The sequence below is a fragment of the Notolabrus celidotus genome, chromosome 8, assembly GCF_009762535.1.
Source record: "Notolabrus celidotus isolate fNotCel1 chromosome 8, fNotCel1.pri, whole genome shotgun sequence".
Taxonomy (NCBI): Eukaryota; Metazoa; Chordata; class Actinopteri; order Labriformes; family Labridae; genus Notolabrus; species Notolabrus celidotus.
The window spans coordinates 29,292,464-29,310,162 of record NC_048279.1 but is presented as its reverse complement, the minus strand read 5'-3'; the positions used below and the strand labels follow the sequence as shown (position 1 = coordinate 29,310,162).

Genomic DNA, 17,699 nt, shown 5'->3' with positions numbered 1-17,699 from the left:
CAGGGATGAAAAACTCTCTGAGGCAGAGCAGTAGCTGGTTCTAAATGGCCTGGAAAGTCAGGTTCTGCCATGTTCAGGCGTTAACGTTTCACTGCACTTCTCCTACAGTCTATCTCTGGGGTCCAGCAGGAAGTAACCAGACAAGCGCATTCCCTCTTGTCATTCGAGCGGCTGCCAGAGGTCCATCTCACACGAGGTCGCAGGGGTGAAAAGTCTTGGCTGTGGTTCTCAGCAGCAATGTCTCCCATTGGAAGAGCTGTTATGTTCGCCATCTACAAAGGCAGTGTTCACACTCACACGCTCAATGTGGCCAGCGAGGACTGTATCAAGGTTGCGACAATCCTCAACAATGCTTTCTATTTGGAAGACCTCCATTTCACGATAGAAGGGCGTGACACACATTACTTTGTGAAGCCGGGCCTTCCAGATGCTGACCTTGCTGCAATGCACCTCACCAGTGGACACAAGACTCTGGAGAATGGTGTCAATGTGACTGTTTCCCAGTCCACCACAGTCATGGATAGTCGGACTCGTCGCTTTGCAGATGTGGAGATTCGTGCTGGCAATCTAGCCCTGCACATCCGTTATGGATCCACAGTGGATGAAGAGAAAGCGCGAGTTGTTGAGCTTGCGCGTCTGCGGGCCCTCGCCGGTGCATGGGCACGAGAACAGCAGCGCGTGCGGGACGGCGAGGAGGGGGTTCGACCTTGGACAGAGGGGGAAAAGAGGCAGCTTCTAAGTAGTGGGAAAGTTTTGGGGTATGATGGGTACTATGTGCTCTCCATTGAGCAGTATCCAGAATTAGCAGACAGTGCTAATAACATCCACTTTCTGCGGCAAAGTGAAATTGGGAAAAGGTAACAATACGAGGTGAATTTTCTGCCAAAGAGACTCTTTTTTTGGTAGAGACATACTAGCAGACAGAATGAGAAGCAGCTGTAATCAAAGGCTGCTATATGTACCCTGAGTGTCCGTGTGTTTTTGTATAAAAAATAAAGACAAAAAATACAGGGGGTCAATGGCAATGCTGTGCATTGTGACCCAGGGACTACAGAGTAAATGTATAACTACACCAAGCCTTAACATGGCAATTACAGGTTGGTTCCTCTGTTGCACAAGTCTTTTGGACTCTGGACTCTAAAGCAGAGGAATGGGGCATCTTTGGGACACAGTGAGCTAATTTTGGTGTTTTTTTTTTTCTTCATTTTTTTCATTTTCTTTTGTTTTTATCCAGAACAGTCTGGCTCAACAGAAAGTATTATCAGAGCTAGGGAAATGTTAACATTATGCGTATCTGCACTTCTCTAGAAGTCTGGGGCTGGAGAGTTGACACTGCAAGAGGCAATGTCCTTGAACAAATGTTTGTTTTTAGAATCAGAGACTTCTGACATACCGATATCCTCACAGAGCAGCCAGTATGTATTTCAGATTCAGCACTGTAAACATTGAAAACATCGAATTGTCTGATTCTCTTTGAGATGTTTTTAAACAGAAAAAAGAAAAACAGTTTCCATGTTTAAATACCTGATATCCATCGTGAAAAAAAGGACAGTTAAGGAATGAAAAACTCTGTTTGGGGTCTGGGGGGCACAGATGTGTCTTGGATAGCACAGGGACACCATGTTTTGTAAATTATGCAAGAGTTTTATGTCTTTTTTTTAAGAATCTGAGTAAATGTCTGTACTAGTCATATTAACAGTAATTTATGTTGTGTTTATACATGACAATAAAGTCCAGCGGATTTTGATTTTTAGATATTATTTTCATAGATTTTTCAGTCATGTTTTTCTCTTTTTTTTAAGTTATGTTCCTTTTATAACATGGCTTATGTGGGGCTTCTTCACAATGCTCTGTTTAAGTAATTAACAGAAACCTGTGCATGTAGTGACAAGTATTTACAAGTGGTGATGTATCTATAACATGCAGTTAACTATTATTTCCACTAAATTTAATGTTTATTGGGCATAATGCCTTTTGACCTGGCTTCCTGTCCAATGAATATTTCATCAACACAAATATTTCATGAACCCATCTCACATAAACAAGGTTACAGTGGATCCAAATATAGATCACGTCCATGTTCTCGGTAGGTATAATTTCTTTTGAATGTTATATGCACTCATGGATTAAAATTATATTGGGGTTCTTTTTGGTGTGTTGTTTCTTTAAGATTGGTCTAAGTTGTGCCTTTTTGATGTCATCTTACAAATCAAAGTTTTTACATGAAAATGGGAAGTGAGGAATTGTCTTTAAGTGAAAAATTCCACAGACACTCATTTGCATATCATGAATCCTTAATGTCTCTCCAAATACTTATGTATGCATAGCCTTGGTGTTTTAAAAATTATCAAAATCACAAATGGTATTAATGATTCAAACTACATCTTCTGAGTCAAAGAAGACAAATGCAGCATTAATTATGACTTAGCTACTTGAAGCTGCTTTAAACAGAAGTGAGTTTTCAGTCATAACAACAATGGATACCATGAGCCACAGTTTGTAGCCTAACCAAAAGTGAATTTTGGGTATTAGTTTATTCTTAACACTAGAAAGCTCAGTTTTTAATATTGCATAATGGTTTTTGATGAGCTTTCCCGTACCCATGTAAGTGCTATTTATCAAAGCACAGAGGAGCTCTGATGATGGAATACATAACAGTGAAACAAGCCGCTTCAAATGAAAGAGTTTCTTTTTCATGGTAAACTTCAAACAGCATTTCTAACCGAATGGGTGGAGAATACTCTTTGCTCAAAGGTTGTTTTATGCTGTTATTTTTGACCCCCTATCTGCTGCATCTCACTGATTCTTTATATGGTTTCAGAAATTAAAAAAAAGCTTTATGACATATACAGTTTATCAAAGCTACATCTCTGTTTCTGAGAACCTAAAATACAAGCCTTCAAAGTTATCATGAAAGTCCCAGAGGGTATACTTCCTCCCCCTCCACTACCAACCTATAATGAAATGTGTTATTAAAGTTTTCCTGTGAGCTATTGTCTCTTTTTCACTCACAGTGAAATTACAGTGAACTTAAAGGAACCCCCATTTGTTCTGATATATCTTTACAAAGAGTTTCAAAGCCCACCAAAACCCTGTTAAAAAACTCTGCTCTGCCAAATATCAAGGGTTCAAATCTTTGATTCTCTTAAAAGTCCTCTGATGCTCCCTAGTGGTACAAAGTGCATAGTTCACAAAGGCATCATGCTGACTGTTAGTATGTTCTTGTGTACTTATTAGAGCTGTAGTTGAAACTACTTTCAAAGTTTGAATTAGTTTCACTTCATATAATTGGACGGGGGGCAGAGGTTTGGAAGCGACCTAAGACAAAAAAAAATCACTTCTGGATGTTCCAGGTTCATTCAAATAGACTTCAAATGGAATAGATAAAGCAGTAATATTGAAACGATCTGCAGTTCTGCTGCAGTATCACACTGTGACCACAGTCAGCACTGCCAAAGCAACAGTGCTGCGTAGCACTACGCAGTGTAACTAGACCTACTTCAAAGGCTTATATAAAAGAGATGGCACGACTTTGCAAGAACATCAAAGACCCAAAAGCACCATGCAATAACCACATCAGAGAAATGGAAAAAATGAGGCATGTTTCATAATTCAATTGAGCCTCATTTTATGCATGCAACGCAAGGGTAGCCATGTTGAATCGCAGCTCCAAACATGAAATGGTTTTGCAATCCATCTTGGGGGCACAATCAAACATTACAACACCAAAAAGGAACTTAGGCACCATACATAACTTGACTACGGCTCGAGTTTGACGTCAAACATCCCAGATTTATGAAGGTGGTTTGCTGAAATGTCTTTTGCTTTTATACAGAATCAAAACTCTGGTGGGGGGGAGGATTTAGGAAACAGGCTTAATCCTTAATTCTGGTCTTTTTAAAAGCTCTCATGTTAAACATCATATGACAAAGAGGTGGGAGTTATGAAAGCTCTGGTAATCTATAGGATATCTACAGACGTAATACAGAATCCTTAATGCGATATTAGGATTGTGCAAGCAATTGCATCCACTGAGCTGATTAGATAATAACAAACATATGAAACAGTCAACAGATTGAGCTCTCTAATGAGCCTCTGGTAAATAAAACAACAGTGAGAAGCTGTTTGCTTCTTCAAGGGTATCACAAATTTTAATCTTATACTGACATTCCCAACACTGATGGTGCACACTGCAACTGTTGTTTGCAAAACTCATTTCAATGTTGGACTGTTGATGTCCCTGAATGACTTCTACCAAAGCTGCTTTTTTTTTTTCTGACAACCAGTCTTATTAGATTTTCAGATGCACACAAGGTGATAGCATTCATTATTGCTTTTACTCACCTTCTGCTGACAGCTTGTAGACTTTCGCTTCAACACAATATCAACAGGACCTGCAGAGGTAAATACAATTTGAGGTGTGACAGAAAACCTGAATTCTATCACAAAAGTATTTCTGTGCAGGGCCTGAAAAAAATATACAGAATTAATTTAACCGTGGGAGACTTCATCCCAGGATGTTACAGGAGGAGGAAAACACAATTTCTCAAAAGTCACTGGATAATATGAATTAAATTGAAGTGTAACTAAATTAAAATTGGATGTAAGAAGCCAAAATTAAAAACTGTGGGGGCGCCGATTTAGCTTGGTTGGGCGAACAAGCACCCCATGTATTGAGGCAACAGTCGTCATCGCACTGGTTGTATGATTGATACCAAGTCTTGACATGATTTGGTGCCCTTACTACCACATTTCCTGTCTCTCTCAAGCTGTCCTATCTAATTAAGACTAAAAAGGCCGAAGCCTAAAATAAAAAAAGGCTCAGCATGGTGTTATCATAAAAAAAACAACACCTGCACCTGCAATTATGACCTTTTTTAAATGATTGATATCATACGAAACACATTACAGAAGTTAGTTTACTACACAGCCTCTGAACACCACTGCTGAAAAATACTGCTCACCTTCTCTCTCCAAACACGGTGATGTTTGAGCTAAAGCCATCAACAAGGTCCACCAGGCTTTCTTTTCTTGAGATCACAGAAGAACTAGGGTGTAATCCTGACATAACAAGCTGTCCTCAGCTCTGGCATAAGCTCCTTCTTTCTTCTGGACACAAACATCATGTTCTCCTGAAATACATGACATTAGATAACCATGGGTTCAACAAATGCTAGTTTTCTATCAGCAGCATGTACACAACATTTCTACCACTTCAGTAAGAACTCACTTTAACTTAAAATAGACAGATAGACCCAGATTAACTGATGCATAATAGTGTAAGTTGCAAGTTTACTGTCATCTTAGGTGTCATCATAGGTCTGACAATAAGACAATATACTGTCATATCAGAAAAGTGCAATTATAATCACTCTCAATAATAATACTATTGAATAGATATACTCATAGAATATCAGCACATTGATATGATAACAGTTGTCCCCTTACCAGGGTCAATGATTAGATCCAAAAGCAATGGTGTGCTGTCAGGGAATAAAAGGATGTTGCAGTGGAGTATTGGCCAATCAGAATCAAGTATTTAACACAGCCATGTGACAACAATATCCTGGTTCTGGGTATGATGGACCATTACAGGGACAAAACTTAAATAGAAATGTATAATAATAATGAATAGAAATACATAAATACTGATATACCTGGAAAACGTATACATTGATAATACAAATGATACTTTTATTAAGTTATCTAAGAGGCATGAAAATGAAATACGTTTCCATTACCATTTGTTCAACCCCAAATGTAAATTATAACTGACATGGCGATACATTTCATCACCAGAATTCTGAAAACTAATATCTTTTCAACTCATACCCTCTTGAGGATTCAGTCAAGTTGGAAATCATAAAAATTGTTTTCATAAAATCCATTGTTAGAGTAAAAAGCTTCATATAACAAGTGGGTACAAGAGCAAGAGCATGGTGAAGAACTAATAATACATATACTTACTTTTTTGTCTGACTTTTTTGCTTTATTCTGAAATCCGAATGGAAAATGCTTTGAACATTTGAGGTTAATGTTGTGACAGGCGTTTCATTAATAGTTTGGAGTACAAAGAGTCTAAAATGAAATCTGATGAGGTTAAGAGGAAGGAGGCAGCTGATGGCAGACACTCAACAAACAAACCTGCCGCAGTCCTGCTGAGTTAATAAAGGCCAAGGGGCACATACAGGGGGAACAGAATATCTTTTATTGGGATTTTTACACAGCAGTTAGACAACAACAAAGTCATATCCGTACTTTCCTTTAATGAGTCACTAACTAAAACCTTGGAGAGATTGCGTAACGACACGTGTGCCTTATCAGTTAGACGGACAGGTCTGTAAAAGTTTCGAAGAATTACATTTGAGGCCTCATCTCATCTCACACATCTCATGCACCCAGTCCTCAGAAGCATCCCATTCATCTCAGCTATGAGAGAACAAGAACAAAGAATTTTGGGGCTGCCTTTGCTCTTCTTATTCACTCCGCAGCCTTAAATTGCTTGGCTTGTACCATGTCCCAATTCAGAAATAGCTGCTTGTTATCATCCCTCTGATCTTCTGAGGACAGTTGCACAGGCTGTTGGGACTGAGCTGAGAAGTCTACAAAGGGAGTGGGTGAAAAACAAGGGTGCTAATGATCTTGGAGAGATTTACAGAGAGTGGATTGTGGAGTCTGAGACTTAAACTGATGAAACTGGGTTAACTGGGTTTTGGATCAGGTGGTAGGGCGGGACAATGATTACTTTTTATCCGATCTTGCCAATTGTGAATGAAAACAAACAAATATTTACAATGAACTACACTACACTCGTTAGATAATAATCTAGACCAGACAGACGCCACATTTTCAGCTCCAAAAAAGCATTGGATAGCCAACATTTCCTACTCTTAACGATATGTATGTATTTAAGTTATTAGATATACATGAAGGAATGAACACAAACATGTGTTAAATGTACTTTCACTGCGAGCACATGCACATTTGACTCAGTCTCCATGGCCTTGGAACCAAGCATCACTTGTATTGGTCACTGAGGTAAAGAACATATTTACCAATCTGCAAATATTTGGGGATGAGTCCAATGACCTAGACGGACAGTTTGTGATTTACAAAGAGAGACATCCACTAACATGTATGGCTCAATGTTTATACTTTTCTCAGCAGCAAAAGGCTGTCAAAGAAGAAGAAGAGGCCTTAATGAAATGGATCTCTGTAAGTTGTTCTATGTTGAAATTACTGAACATTTAGGTTTACTTATATTTAAGTGCACACTATCATTTTGGGATGTGTTTTAAGTGTTCATGCAAAGATTAACTGACTGCCCCTTCTCTTCTTAAGATGAAACGTACAGTCTGTGTCTTTTGAAACTTTCATGGGAACATAAAAAAAAGAGAAGAGGTGCATATCAGGTTTGCCAGCTTGGACATCAAGTCTGTGATGCCAGGGTGATGGGTGGTAGATATAAACATGTCCATTATTTGTTAGTGACTACATGTTCAGATGTAAATAGTAGTGAGAGTAAACACTGAATGCACCATGTGGATGAGACCAAAACAGAGAAAATAAATGATTAATTAAACTAAGAACTGAAGTAAGACAGATTCAAAATATAAGTATAAAAGGTATTGTGTAGTGATGTTGAATAAAATAGATATTACAATAATGTGTTAAAATAATGTAATCAAAGGCAGCTGTAAACAGGTAAGACTTAAAAGAACTGTTTCAGCAGACCCGACATTTTCTGAGAGTTTTTTCCAGATAGTTGGAGAATAAAAACAGAAAGCTGCCTCTGCATGTTTGGTTCTGACTCTGGGGACAAGAAGCAGACCTGTCCCAGGTGACCTGAGCAGTTTGGATGGTTTGTGCTGTGTGAGAAGATCACAAATGTATCTTATCCCTAAACCCTTCAGCACTTTATAAACCAGCAGCAGTATTTTTTTTAAATCTATTCTCTGACAGACAGGGAGCCAGTGTAAAGACCTACTTTACATTGAGGTTCTGGAGTGATGTGATCCACTTTCTTGGTCTAAGTGAGGATTTGAGCAGCAGCGTTGTGACTCACCTGCAGCTGTCTGACTGATGCATTGACCAGTTTTCCATGTCCTGCTGGGACATAAGTCCTTTGATCCTTGATATATTCTTCAGGTGACGGCAGGCCGACTTTGCAATAGTCTTAATGTGGTTTTTAATATTTGGGCCTGAGTCCATGACTACTCACAGATTACTGGCTGGGTCAGTGGTTTTCGACTGTAACATCTGAAGCTGCTTGAAATACTAAAGGCACATCCATTCATGGATTTGTTCAATAACTTTACTCGGAGCCTGTATGAGTCCATGCTCTCATGGTGACATTATAATCGATATCTGTGTGTCGTCCGCAGAGTGACACTCATTGAAACAGAAGAAGCCCCAAGATGGAGCCTTGAGGGACTCTACATGTCATTTTTGTCTCAGATGTGAAGTTACTTATTGACACAAGGTAGTTTCTGTCCTTTAGATGAGATTTAAACAAGAAAGTCTCACCCAGTTATCCAGTCAGTTAAGTAGAATATCATGGTTAGTGTTAAAAACAGCACTGAGAGCCGGTAGTACTAAGTCTGAGATTCTACCAGTCAGTGTTTTTTCATTTGGGGTCAGCCCATGTGTGAAGAGAAAACCTGGTGAAAGATTTCATTGTTGTTAAGATAAGATGAGATGAGATAAGATAATACTTTATTGATCCCGGGTGAAAATTCGGTTGTTGCAGCAACACAGACATAAGCACAAATCAAGAATACGTTTAAATGAGTAAAAATAAAGATAGATACATAAAGATAATAATAAAATGTAAGGTATAAACAAATGTGTGTGAATAGTAATAATTGAATTGTTTCTATTTGAATGCATTGCGTGCACTGAGATATTGCTCTCAAACAAAACACAGGAATGCTTAGCAAAGGCAACTTCAGTCACAACAACCTTGGAAATGTTAACCCCATTGGAGATAAGTAAGTCCACAGTGTGGCCCTTATTGTGCATTGGCTCTGTCACATGCTGAGTCAGCCCAAAGTTGTCAAGAGTAAAACACAGTTCTTTACTCCCTTTGTCCTGAGGGATGTCCACATGGATGTTAAAATCACCAGAATAATTACATCATCAAAATCAATACTGATGATGGTCGTCAAAAAAGTTCACACTGTACCTACGTGGCCTGTAAATATTTGGGAACATGGCTCACGAGGAGGACCTCAGCTGAAGAGTAACATATTCATAAGATGCTAAATTTACAAAAGTCACTTGTTTGCATTTGAAAGACTTGTTAAACAAAACTGCAACTCCACCTCCTCTCCTGTGCACTCTTGCCTTGCTGATAAAAATCAAGTTGGGAGGGGTGGACTCGATAAGAACAGCTGCACTGGTATTATCATCCAACCAAGGTTCAGTTAAGAACATAGCATCAAGTTTGTATTCAGTGATCAAATCCCTGATTAAAAATGTTTGTAAAAAAGATAATAAGGCCAGCTACTTTGGAGTCTCTTCCCATTATTTGGGGACAGGCTGTGGCTCACAAAGAATTGACACTAACAATACGTTTACAGAATTACTTAAGTTCCTCCTGTTTCTCAGCAGTCCTTTTTCTTTTTCTAAAATTGGGACAGAAATGTAGAAAGCTACTGACATGCAGGGCCATGGCTTATCCTGGAACGATTCATGACTGTCATGTTTCCTTGCAGCCTGGACCCACAACATTTCAGTTTGAGGTTGGTAAATTCTGAACACAAGCAGCCCTGATCATCGTCATCGTCAAGAGCCTTATGGAATTAGGGAGGGACAGGAGGGGCTGGGTGCCGTGGCTGGGCATTGTGGCTTAGACGATTGTGTCCACCAGACGCCTCTGGTGGAGGGGGTCCTCATGGGGGGGGGGTTTACAGGAGAGAAAATTGAAGAAGGGTGGGGTTACATTTAAGTCCAGTGTTGACCAGCTCCTTCATCTGGTCGGTGAACTCCAAGTGGGGGGAGGAGGCTGACCTGGCTGGGGTTTGAGCGGGTGAGGGTTTCACCGGTGCTGGTGTTGTTCAGGTGTTTAGAGGCAGGTGGAGACCCCTCTTCTTGGCTCTCTTGTTCATAACACCTCGGGCAGAGGCAGACATTGTACTTCCTGAAGGTTTCAATCAAGCTGTGTTATGTTTTCCCTCTGTGCTGATGTGTGTTGTCTCTTGTCCTTGGCAGAGGAAACTGTTTGGTGACGCATGAAGTAAATAGGTTGGAGGTGAACTATTTCACTCCAGACTTGTTTAAGCTCAGACCGCCTGCTTTAAAAAAAAAGATGTCTACGCTCCCAGAAAATGCTGAAACTGTAAATAAACTGCACTGAGCATCACATGCAGTTGAAAGCCACTTATGCAGTGCTCACAACCTGCTGAATCTCTGAGCTGCTTTTCTGACCGGTCGGTCAGGGCCCGCTGATAAACACGTCAGCATCCAGAGAGCTGACTCTTTTTAACCTGTTGTTGTTTATCAAATTGACCCAACATGCAGTATGATATTCTTCCCAGTCTGGTGTTCGGCAACAATGTTCATTTTTCTGTCAAGTCAGAGACCATATCCTTGGGAAAACAGAATGGTGTTTTTACTGCACATCCTTTGTACGCCAATGTAACCCACAATCAGAGTAGCTTAGCCTTTTAATATTTGACATTTTGGTTAGCTGGAGATCCTGGATCCTGCAACAGTGGACCAAATTGGTTCTGCTGTTTCTCACTTGGTTGTTCAGGAGGTTTGTTGCTAATCCTCCCTTTTCGCAGCTGTCCATGGCTGTGTACTACCGAATACCGGGGTTGAAGAGGCGTTCTGCCTGGGAGGTAGCGCAGGCCAGCTGGTCTCATCACATATCGGTGGGCTGTGCCCTGCCTGTTATTCTTCCTCATTCTCCCAGGGATATGATTTACTTTTCAGCTTTGCGCCATGATAGTTCCAGGGAGGACTAACACTCGCAGATTTAAACACATCACAGAACCGATCTGTTTGTTGGTAGACATGTGCATACTTCTTAGCGGTGTGTTGGCTTGCCCCTGTCCATTGTTTTGAGTTAATGGTAAAGTTGTGCTATTTCCACACAGTCCGTTAACTTCCACTTTCACTTCTAATCTGTGAATTTTGGTCCCCAGCAGTGAAATCTTCTGTAGCAGTTTGTGGTGTTTATCTGTGGACAAAGAAAAAACAAAGAAAAAACAAAGGCATAAGAAAATAAATTAAATGTCTGTTAAATGAATGACCAAGGTCCTTGATAATTCTTAGGGGGTTGCTTTGATTGTATTTGTAAATATGAAGATAAGATATGAGGATTTGTTTTGTGGGATTGCATTCATATAACAGAAAATAGAAAGTGAATACAGGGGTAGGATTTAAGACATTTTTACTTCTACCTACTCCTTTTGCACATGTTAATTACAATGTTTCAGTGCTTACTGATGGGATTCCTTTTTTTTTCTACATGTTTGAAATAAAGACATCAAATCCAATTTTGGTTTTAATATTTTGCTTCTGTAAGTTATTTTTCTAATTCATTAGAAGGAGCTATTTTTGTCTGTATTTTTGTTTAGATTTTTTTGTGTGTATTGTGTGTTAGTGTGTATAATTATTTGTGTTTGGACTCCAGGAAGAATAGTCATTGATTATGCTTGTGCTAATGGGGATCCTAATAAAGAAAGAAAGAAAGCAATGCAGAAAAGATAATATAACTTAAAGAGTAGATTTTAAAACCACAATCTGCACTGTAAGAAATTACGATGCAATAAAACACTATATGTCCAATAATAAGGTCTCCGGCTATATTCAGACACTTTTATTTTATTATAATATATATTTGATATTTAATTTATTAAATCTTTAAGTATTGGGTATTTGTTTATTTCACTCTGTTATTCAATAAGGATCATGTGACTGTTCTCTTTGCAGGTCAGACAAAGTCCAGAAGGTAGTCCTGGTTAAAGGTAAACACCTCCATGGGGCAAATAGAGGCGTGCCGGATGATGACTGTATTGTGACTGTGATTGGAGGAGGTGAATCTTTAAAAATCAGGTTTGTGTTGAAAACAATTTTAGTTATTTTGAGTCGAGGAAGAAGGAAACATCTTTGCTGCAACTGATCTGGATAAGTCATGAGTGGATGTCCATATTTTGAGAAGAGGCATTTGTACGTTTGACTTTTTTTTACTTCAGTGTTTTTAGATTAAATGAAACGTGATTAACTGGAAAACTCAGAGTAACGAAAGGTATTCTCTCTTTATACTGCAGGTTATTCAAAAACAAGCCTCCCAAACCAGAGGAAGAAGATGATTCTCAGGCAGGAGTTAACAAGGCCAGTAAAGGAGGAATCATCTACGGAGATTACCTGCAGGTAAGGAAACACCATCTTTCATACCTACCAGTCCTTGTACATGTTTTTTTAAGAACAGAGAGTATGAGAGTTTTCTTTCTTTCTTTCTTTCTTTCTTTCTTTCTTTCTTTCTAACTCAAGCACTTCATTTCTTTTCAGCTTGACAAAATAGTCACAGCCCAAGTGCTGCAAAGTGAAGTAAAGGGTAACAAGATTCATGATGAGCACCTCTTCATTGTCACCCATCAAGGTAAGACTGTTGTGGTTTTGTTCTATTTAAGTGGATTTTTTCTACTTCTTTCCTCAAAGAAATTACTCTTCGTTTTTAGTTTAGTCTCTTGTTAAGTTAAAGTCTTTTTTTCTTTGGGTAATTCAACTTGATTGCAGTGCAGTCACAGTTTTGCTGAAAAGAATCTACTTTATTATTTTTATTTCTATTGATCCTTTATTTTAGCACTACTATCACACAAATAATGATTTTATCCAAAAAGATGACTTTTTCTATCATGATTCTAAAGCTAAAAACATGAGACAATATTATTAAAATGTGCTTTTTAACCTTATATCTTAAAATGTTCTATGATGCTAAAAGTGTTCTTTCTTTTCAGCCTATGAATTGTGGTTCAAACAGATTCTGTTTGAGCTCGACTCAGTGCGAGATATCTTCATCAGTGGACATGTAAGTCACTTTTCTGTGTTGAGAGAATGTAACAAATGTAGTGATGTTTTCTAAACTTAAAGAGTTTCAAGATTTAAGAGTGAACTAAAAAGCCATTTTTGAATAACTGAAGTCTTATTACTGAGATGTAGTTGCCATGGTTGAGATTTTAGTACAATCTGAATAAGGTAGTATAAATAAACGTCAGATCTAAAAGTATTCTTTTAAAATGTTTATGTTTTTATTGGAATAATATTCTTATTTGGTCAGCATATCTGGCTTTAGAGGGACTCAAGGTAAATGTAAACATAAGATAAGATATACTTTATTGGTCCTCCATTGGGGGAAATTATTTTGTTACAGCAGCTTACAACACGGGACAGGGGAATACAACAAGGTACTAACATATTTAAATATAATAACAATAATAATAGTCATGATAAAGGTAAAATATAATATAATATAATAAAATTAAATAGAATAAAATTAAATAGAATAAAATATGGCAACTATTACAGATGTAATGTACACACTATGTGCACTTCTATCTGATAAATTATAGTAAGGTATGTTATTGCACAGCTAAAATTGCACCAGGTTATTTCAGTAACCTATACATTTTAGTGTCACCCTATCTGACGCACTGAAACAAACAAAGTGCAACACCTGGAATCGTAGCCTTTTTTCCGAACGGAGGCCTGTTTATTTTGATGAAATAATAATTAAAAAACAATCGAAAATACTCATTATTTCAGTAATCAGTTGTTTTACTGTGATGAGAAATTACAGTGTTAAATATTTTGCTATTCTTTCAGGTCAGAGACGAACGCAACATGCTCAAAGTCAACACTCGCATCCACAGGATTGTAATGATCTTCAGACTGCTGGTGGACCAGTTTTCTGTTCTAGAGACCATGACAGCCTTGGACTTTTTCGACTTCAGGTAAACTTAGAATCCCTTTTTTTTGCACTCTCTATCTCTTGTTAAAATTTTATAAGATGCTTTCTAGTATGATGTTGTACTCTGTGTCCTTGTTGTGTCCCTAATCGTGGATTTGTTTGTTTATGTTTCTTTGTAGGGAATACTTGGCTCCAGCCTCTGGATTCCAAAGCCTTCAGTTTCGGCTGTTAGAGAACAAAATCGGTGTCCCAGACAATCAGAGAGTTCCCTACAACAGACGCCATTACAGAGACAATTTCAAGGGTCATGACAGCGAGATGCTGCTCGCCACTGAAAAGGAGCCCCCACTCTTAAAACTGGTTGAGGTTTGTCTATCAATCACCTAATACCTGTATATAGTCATACATTTTTAACCTTACAAAAGACATCATGAAAGAAGGCGCCTTCATTCTGCTGTATACCTCTGCTGTATTTTTATGTTGCTGTGGATAAGCCCTGCTGCTACTGTACAGTAAAAATGTGATGAAACTCTGGGTTTCTCTTCTCAGGAGTGGCTGGAGAGAACTCCTGGCTTGGAGGCGGATGGATTCAATTTCTGGGAAAAGCTGGAAATCAATATATTTGATGGGTTGAATCAGGAGAAGGAGAAAATCGAGGTAAGAGATGACTTTGGGCTTTCGGAGCAAACTTTCTCAGCTCCCCTTGGATTGCACGGATGATTGACAGACTGTATTTTTCTTCTTTATTTATCTTTTTAAAGAAAATGGCAGATCCTGAGGACAGGGAGGAAATGATGGCTGAGCTGATCAAACAGAGAGAGGTGTTCTCGTCTCTGTTTGATGAAAAGCGCCATGACCACCTCGTTAGCAAAGGTGCGTGTCTTCTTCAAACTAGAGAAACCTGACTGATAATCAAATGTGGAATGTTAGTCAAGTGTGGTCTAGATTTGACAAAGCCTCCATGTTACTTTGTGAACTTTAAAATTTATTCTCTGGCTCACAAGGACATGAATGAAGGCAACTCGTTTTTAATGTGAAGTAAAATATTTTTCTTTGTGTTACAAGGTGAGAGGCGGCTGTCTTACAAGGCTCTCCAAGGTGCTCTGATGATCTACTTCTACAGGTATGTGGTTTTAACAGAGTTCCTGCACATTTAATTGCCTGGTGAAGCTCTATTTCTTCACCTTTAATTATCTAGTGGAGTGCTGCTGACACACTGCATCTAATGTTTGCTTGAGACTCATATAGTTGCTCTCTACACATGAGAGCTGCCATGTACACACGGCTTTATACTGTTGACTACAGCTTCAGTGGGACAGCAGGGGGGTTTTAGCATCTTGTTTAAAAGCACCCAGGAGCTAGTTCCTGAGACAGGGTTACTCATTCATTTATATGTAAGATTTACTATTTCACTAATTTGGCATCCATACAGGGGATGTAATATCATAAGGGTTGTAAACTCTAGGGCTTGGTGTATGTGTTTCAGCACTCATCTGAGAGAAAGTTGTTAGGATTATCTAAGGGTGTGGTTAAAACCAATGTGGAGTCTCATTAAGGTTTGCATGAAGATAGAAAATTTGAAACTGTTGGGTAAAAGATGCCAGCTGCTTCATGTGTGCTGAGGTCATAGCTTCTCCTGTTTTACAACTTCAATGAACACCAATCAGGTGCATTATCATACACCACCATATTTTCTATCAAGGTTGACTCAAGTACTTTTATCTTTTTTTTTTCTACCTTTTAGGGAAGAGCCCAGGTTCCAGGTCCCTTTCCAACTGCTCACATCTCTCATGGATATCGACACCCTCATGACAAAATGGAGATGTAAGTGCTGAAGCCTTGTTGGTTGCTAAATATGCTCACCAGTAAACAAGAAAAAATAACCTTCCAGAGAGGGAAAAAAGCAGATTTCTAGTACTAGAAACTACTGCTGTAATATTTTGCCTGAGGGCAGAGCTGGACTTAGAGGAGTTTACAGAGCTATGGTTAGCTCAGGAGCTCAGGCAGAAAAACATCCTCTGCAATCCAAAAGCCTATTTCAATGAAATACTTTTCTACACTCTGATATTTTACTAATGCTTACAGGTGATATGTTTGTTTTTTCTCTTTAGACAATCACGTATGCATGGTGCATCGTATGATCGGCAGCAAAGCTGGCACAGGGGGCTCATCCGGCTACCACTACCTTAGATCCACTGTCAGGTATTGACCCTTTACACTTTAACCTGCTGATTAAATGCTTTACACTCCAGGTATCTCAAACACTTCAGAGTTAATTTAGATAAGGCAAGCACACTGCTACTCTGTTCTTATCTAAATTAACCTGTCATATGGTCACTTCCTCTTGACATCCACAAACTACGCTAACAGTTGATTTTAAACTAGCTGTGACACCGTTCTCTATTATCTAATACATTTCAGAGCACTTTAAGTTAGCTTTTGTCCTTCAGCAAGAACAATTTCTAACAGATGCTGCAGTAAATTGTGAGAGTACATGAGTTGAATATTTAATAGACGATTTTTTTCCCACCTTTAGTGACCGCTACAAAGTGTTTGTGGATCTGTTCAACCTGGCAACGTTCCTGGTGCCTCGCCACTGGGTGCCCAAGCTGAACCCCAACGTTCACACGTTCCTCTACATGGCTGAATGCTGTGACAGCTCGTACTGCAGCAGCGAAGACTCTGACTAAGGGGAGTCTCAGTCAGTCAGTCGTCTGTCTTGGCTTCCTTTCTCTCACTATAACTAACCTCACAATAGGACAGATTAAATAGTTTTGTGACAGATGTCTAAGGGAATAGGAGGCTGTTCAAAAAGCAGAGAAACATGCATGTGTTTAGGTGACACACTTTTTCAATCTTGTGAGCTCAGATTTGCATTAGATATGGTGTATGTACTTGAGAAAGCTAAGGAACTAAAGGGTGTGCTTCCTGAGGAAATCAGGCCAGGCTAAAAATATTATTTTAGCACAAAACACTAAAATACTTCACAGGGTGATGCAACTTTTTGGACCGTCTTGCATCCTGAAACACGGGGGAGGAAAGATTAAACATGTCTGACAATGAACTATCCATATCCAACACTGAAATATCTATATATGTATATATTAGACCATGATGGTGTTACTAAGACATTTCAAACATTGACATTCTGGGAAGAATTGGGATCGTGTTCTGCAACCTAAAAAACACTTTAATTGTCAGAGTGTCAAGCAAAGTGATTAAAGTCTCTTCATCTTGTAACAATAAAATCATGCAAAACACCCCAGAAATGGTTGAACACAGAACAGAAAAGCACATCATTAGTTCATTACCTTCATCAGGCTGCAGCACAAAGGTTCATACCCTTCAAACTTGTGACTAGTCCTGAATAAATCAAACAGTCAAATTAGGCTATTTTATTCTAATCTCTAATTCTGACCGGTCACAGAGTATAGCAGATGGCTCCTTGATAAGATGTGCTTTGATGTTTTTCTCTATAAAATTATGCAGATTCACTGTGACTGACCTGAAAGCAAATGGATCGCTGAGAGCAGTGATCAAACTGGTGCGCGATGATGGGTTTTTACAAACGTGTTATCTTTCATGTCTGCGTGGGGAGGGTGTCAGAGAGGAAGCCATTTCAGACTTCAGGGATGTGGCTTAGGTGAGGGGAGAGAAGATAAAAGGACAATAAAGCTCTGTATAAACAATCAATCTCAACACCTAGAATAGAACAATTTGCACAGTGTTAATGTGAAGCTATAAAATATGAACCATAAGATGTGTACATAATGTTGATAAT

The 17,699-nt window shown here is 38.8% G+C and overlaps 2 protein-coding genes and 1 long non-coding RNA gene across 4 annotated transcripts in view; 2 read left to right on the top strand and 1 right to left on the bottom strand.

Annotated features, from left to right (window-relative positions):
- Window positions 1-2,149, top strand: part of si:dkey-237h12.3 (teneurin-3) — a 174,646-nt gene extending 172,497 nt beyond the window's left edge. The window contains exon 32 of the mRNA XM_034690605.1: window positions 109-2,149. Within this exon, the coding sequence (XP_034546496.1) occupies window positions 109-861 (753 nt within the window). The 3' untranslated portion in view covers window positions 862-2,149. The remainder of the gene's footprint in view (window positions 1-108) is intronic.
- Window positions 2,150-8,698: 6,549 nt separating this feature from the next.
- Window positions 8,699-17,550, bottom strand: LOC117817660. Of its 2 annotated transcripts, none has more exons than XR_004632171.1 (2): window positions 17,424-17,550; window positions 8,699-11,185 (listed from the first exon to the last, which is right to left on the bottom strand). It is a non-coding gene; the product is annotated as an uncharacterized LOC117817660 (long non-coding RNA). The 2 variants fall into 2 exon arrangements; XR_004632172.1 differs by lacking the exon at window positions 17,424-17,550 and adding an exon at window positions 15,656-15,737.
- tdo2a (tryptophan 2,3-dioxygenase a) lies at window positions 12,108-17,661 on the top strand. Its single transcript, XM_034690412.1, has 12 exons — window positions 12,108-12,177; window positions 12,279-12,381; window positions 12,520-12,610; window positions 12,969-13,039; window positions 13,834-13,961; window positions 14,098-14,284; window positions 14,468-14,575; window positions 14,680-14,791; window positions 14,984-15,041; window positions 15,663-15,742; window positions 16,030-16,120; window positions 16,455-17,661. The coding sequence occupies exons 1-12, from the start codon at window positions 12,143-12,145 to the stop codon at window positions 16,606-16,608; spliced, it is 1,218 nt and encodes a 405-aa protein (XP_034546303.1). The 5' UTR covers window positions 12,108-12,142; the 3' UTR covers window positions 16,609-17,661.
- Window positions 17,662-17,699: the final 38 nt, after the last annotated feature.

Excerpts from the sequence above, each read along its gene's own strand:
- tdo2a (XM_034690412.1), top strand. The coding sequence starts at position 12,143 with ATGAGTGGATGTCCATATTTTGAGAAGAGGCATTT. Across the intron at positions 12,178-12,278 it reads TATTTTGAGAAGAGGCATTT|GTTATTCAAAAACAAGCCTC; the intron begins GTACGTTTGACT and ends TTTATACTGCAG. Across the intron at positions 12,611-12,968 it reads CTTCATTGTCACCCATCAAG|CCTATGAATTGTGGTTCAAA; the intron begins GTAAGACTGTTG and ends CTTTCTTTTCAG.